This window comes from Sceloporus undulatus, chromosome 6 (assembly GCF_019175285.1).
Source record: "Sceloporus undulatus isolate JIND9_A2432 ecotype Alabama chromosome 6, SceUnd_v1.1, whole genome shotgun sequence".
In the NCBI taxonomy this organism is placed as follows: domain Eukaryota; kingdom Metazoa; phylum Chordata; class Lepidosauria; order Squamata; family Phrynosomatidae; genus Sceloporus; species Sceloporus undulatus.
In genome coordinates, this window is record NC_056527.1 from 102,215,409 (window position 1) to 102,220,297 (window position 4,889).

At 39.4% G+C, this 4,889-nt stretch overlaps 1 protein-coding gene across 1 annotated transcript in view; it reads right to left on the bottom strand.

Moving 5' to 3' along the window:
* Positions 1-2,610: 2,610 nt before the first annotated feature.
* LOC121933775 (vomeronasal type-2 receptor 26-like) overlaps positions 2,611-4,889 on the bottom strand; it is a 46,671-nt gene continuing 44,392 nt past the window's right edge. Inside the window, exon 7 of the mRNA XM_042473764.1 lies at positions 2,611-3,159. Coding sequence (XP_042329698.1) covers positions 2,611-3,159 — 549 coding nt within the window. The remainder of the gene's footprint in view (positions 3,160-4,889) is intronic.

The following is a 4,889-nucleotide window of genomic DNA, read 5'->3' on the forward strand; positions in this document are numbered from 1 at the left end:
GGACATTTTTGTCCAATGAGGAACATCTACACCCAGTTCAAAGTTGCAGAACTGAGGTTATGCCTGTGGTTCTGTTTCACATGTAGTTGCACATCAGGTTGTGCAAAGTTACATTCAACACAAGCATGGCACGATAAAGACAATGCACTACTCCACAGAGTATTCATTTCCAATGTAGCATCCCATTACTGATATATTTTGATAGTGTTCATATTCCATCCCTGGGGTGCTCAAAATAAATGTGCACTTGGGATGCTATGCACTGGCAAGATATAATGTACAACAACACAGGATCCAAACCAGAAGGTCATGAATGTTCATTTTATAGTGACTAATTATTTCATTTGTTTATTGTTTGCAATCAAAATTTAATCAGTTATTTGGTATAGACATTTTTTCAAATGCTGTCTTTTTCTACCCAATGCATAGAATTTCATTCTTGTATCAAAATGAATGGATATAGTACTAGTCATTTTGTTCAAATGGATAGGATGAAATCCTAACAATACGTAAAATCAAGGTTGTAATCCCCCCTCTCCCAGGTTGTCTAATCGTAAAACATATTTACTGTATATGCTCATATATAAATCTAGAAATTTAGGTCAAAAAATTGACCCAAAAACCTGAGTCGACTTATCCATGAGTCAATGTCAGTATTGTATCTTAATTGTTACTTAAAAGAAGGAACCAACCCCGGGTGAAAAGCAAGAACATAATCTGTCCTGGAAGCACTTAATAATAATAATAATTAATTATTATTATTTATTTCTAACCCATTTTTCCAATAGATCAAAGCGGGTGACAAGCAGAGTGCAATATACAATTGCAACAGCAACAGCATCAATAAAAAACAGTTCAAAGCAGAATTTAAAACAATTATACACAACATTAAAATACAGGATAAAAACGTACAAACTAGTTGATTCATCTTACATGTGCGGTGTGTTAGGGGGGAGTACAGGTAATTACACTGTCTGGGGGAAGGCTTGTTTGAAAAGGAAGGTTTTTAACCCCTTCCTAAATTGGTCAAGGGAGGTGGCTGAGCGGAGCTTGCCGGGAAGAGAGTTCCAGAGCTGTGGGGCCGAGATGGAATAGGCCCTCTGAGCTTACAGTATATTTTGTGTCTGGAACTCTCAACAGTTGCTTCCCGGCTGACCTGAGAGCGTGGGGCGGATTGTATGGGAAGAGGCGGTCCTCAAAGTAACCTGGGCCCAAGTACCCTGGGCCCAAGTATCCTCTCATCCATCCAGCCTTAAGACTAAGCACATAGAGTTATGTCTGATGGAATTTTGTAAGTTATTTGACATTATTTTACTTTGCTTCATCCTTTAGATCCTTTGCTATATGCCTATAAGTTCTACCCTCGGCTTATCCATGGGTCACAGCAAAATCCACAATTTTGGCCCCCAAACTTGCCCTTGACTTATACATGAGGTCGACTTATAGTCAAGTATATACGTATATTTTTATATTTAGGGTACAGCTCATAAGTTATGCCAAAATTAGTTTCTTAAACATTTTCAGTGGTTTCATTCCACCTTCCCATAAAATTTAAAAATTTAAGGGAGCGTATGGTATTGAGTTTTATATCATGTTTGTATAGTTCTGAAGCATCTCATTTTCTGTGTTTTTAGAATATAACAAATAAAGCAAACATACAATAAATACACAGCCATTATTATAGGGTCATTGTTCTGGATCAATGCTAAGGGTAAAATGAGGTAAAATGCACGGTTCACAGTACAAAAACAAAAACAAACAAAAGAAATGAACAACTCTGAAAACTTATCTGAATCTTGACTGAAAATACTCATTTACCAGAGTTTAAATCGAAGTATGACTCACAAGTGTGCTCGGGTTCCCTCTTCTCCCCAAACTTGACAGGAATTAGATTAGTCTGGATCAGCCCTCCCCTCCCCTGGCAAAAGTTATTAATACAGCCTCAACCACAGAAGCAAAGATTAGGTTAGCTCCAGTCCTTTTGGAAAGTCTTTCTGTCACTAATGCTATTTCCCTTGTGTTTTGTTGACTACGGTGTATCCAGCAGATCAAAGATTCATCTGGAGAGGTCTGGCAAATAGATTACACACCCACAGATTGTCATGTCGCTGTTGATTTCTTGGATTTCTTGGGTATCACAGTCATCTCCACTCAATCTTCACATGTACAAAGATGAATGGGCTGCATTAGTGTTGCTGGTGTAATCTCTTTATAGAAAACCTAGTAGTTATCAGGATTTTCTCCTACTCCTTCTGACACAGTATGATTTTCACATACAACTATTAGATGTTTTCATTAAAAGAACTTTCATGAAAAAAATGACTTCTGAAAAATGTTGCTGGGACAGTATGTACAAGCATCGGTATATACTCATATCTTCTTCATCATCACAAAGAACTAGGGCTGGTGGTTTTATGAATATCTATCCTTAAGCCCTTATTCCTGTCTGTGAAATTGGGACTGTTATGCCATTATATAAAATTCTGTTTAATAGAAATTACATTGATTCCTGTGGCAGGGATATGAGGCATAAAACACCATTCATAATAAAACAGAAACTTAAATACGTCAACTTAGATATGTGCAGACTGGAGAAATAGAGACAAACCATTACATTCTTTGATGTTTTCTCCAAATAAGCTGTTCCCTGTTGTTCAGCTGAGGCCGCAATATAATTATGTAACACTTGGGTGTAAAGATGCAGCCAAGCAACCCAGCACTGGAGGCCAAGATTGAGAAGACCTCTACAGCTACCATGTATTTTCCCTTCGAACTCAGGTAGGCTGGAACAAAGGACAGCCAAACACTACAAAAGACCAGCATACTGAAAGTGATAAATTTGGCTTCATTGAAAATGTCAGGTAGCTTCCTTGCAAGGAATGCAACAGTAAAACTGATAGTGGCCAAAAAGCCCATATAGCCCAAGACACAATAAAACATAGTCACAGATCCTTCATTACACTCCAAGATAATTTCTTTGGTCATTGAATGCATGTCAACATCTGGGAAAGGAGCAGAAGTTGCCACCCAAACTGTACAAATCCCTGTTTGAATAAGAGTGCAGTAAAGAACAATGGCCTTAGACATTCCTTTCCCCACCCACTTCGTCAACCTGGATCCTGGCTTGGTGGCCATGAAAGCCAGAACCACTGTGATGGTCTTTGCCAACACACAAGAAAGAGACACTGAAAAGACAATGCCAAAAGCAGTTTGTCGGAGGAAACATGTTGCCTTCTGTGGACGCAGCCCCATAGTGCAGGACTTTGTCAGTATGGATCCAGTCAGATCTCCCCCATTAGGTTTTTGAAACCTCAAACAGCTTGCGGACCCATTTCTACCACATTGCACAGCATCAGCAGTGGAGAGTACAGTCGCCCCTCCATATTTGTGGCTTAGATTTTTGCAGATTTGATTATTCACACGATTTCATTATATGTTCTCCTAGGACTGTCAGGTCCTCCCAGGCAACTCTGTGGTTAACGTTTAACTAAAAGACCATGTTGTAGCTACTCCATTTCCATGCTAGGTCAGTGTATGTGGACTTGCACACGAGTTGCACTGGAGCACTAGAGATTCTAGAGAGGTGTCCTCTCAGGCAAAACAGTCTTTTGTTATTTACATTTTTTCCATTTAACGGGGTCTTTCCCCTACTCTGGCTAATATGGAGGGACACTAAGAATACTTGGGACACTTAAGGGATGTTGGTTGCATCCAATAGTTGAACATTTCCCCTTCAATTCAGTGAAAATGAATTCTGATTCTCACTTGCCCATGTTCTTCCGGTTACTCAATGAAGTGCTTTGTTCTAAAACACTATCTATGAGAAAGATATGGCTCACGTGTAATTTTATTCCAGTTTTGTGAAACTAGATATATCTTTTTACTGCAGACATGAATGATTGTATAAATGCACATGAAATCCAAACAAAAACAGGACCTATGTATTTCCAAGGATGTAGCTTCTGTCTTATGAGAACCTTTGGGGATCATGTAGCTTTGTTGCTCTCTTCTGCTCTGCAGTCACAGCTCTGGTGCTGGTCATCTTCCTGAGCACAGGAATACTCCCATTGTCAAAGCCAAACAACCAAACCTCACCATTCTCCTCCCTTTCCCTCTTCTTCTCTTCCTTTGTGTTGCTGTTCATTGGCCGTCCAAAAAAGCAACTGTTTCCTCCGACAAACTGCTTTGGCATTTCTTTTCAGTGTCTCTTTCTTTTGTGTTGGCAAGAACCACACATTGGTTCTGCTTTATCCACCACCAGGATCCAGGTTGACGAATGTGGGTGGGGAAAGGATGTCTAAGGCCATTGTTCTTTACTGCACTTTTATTCAACAGGATTTTTTACAGTTTGGGTGCAATTTCTCCTTCCCGATTACATTCACTTCATACCAGATGGAATTTCTTGATTGTAATGAAGATCTGTGACTATGTTTTATTGTGTCTTGGTCTTATGGGCTTTTTGGCCACTACAGTTTTACTGTTGCATTCCTTGCCAGGAAGCTACCTGACATTTCAATGAAGCCAAATTTATCCTTTCAGCATGCTGGTCTTTTGTAGTGTTGGCTGACCTTTGTTCCAGCCTACCTGAGTTCGAAGGAAAAACATGGTAGCTGTAGAGGTCTTCTCAATCTTGCCTCCAGTGCTGGTTTGCTTTCTCTCATCTTTACACCCAAGTGTTACATAATTATATTGCGGCCTCGCTGAACAACAGGGAACAGCTTTTTTGGAGAAAACATCAAAGAAGTTATGTTTGTCCCTATTTCTCCAGTCTGCACATATCTAAGTTGACGTTTGTTTCTGTTTTATTATGAATGGAGTTTTATGCTCATATCCCTGCCCCAGGAATCAATGTAATTTCTATTAAACAGAATTTTATATATATGGTGTCC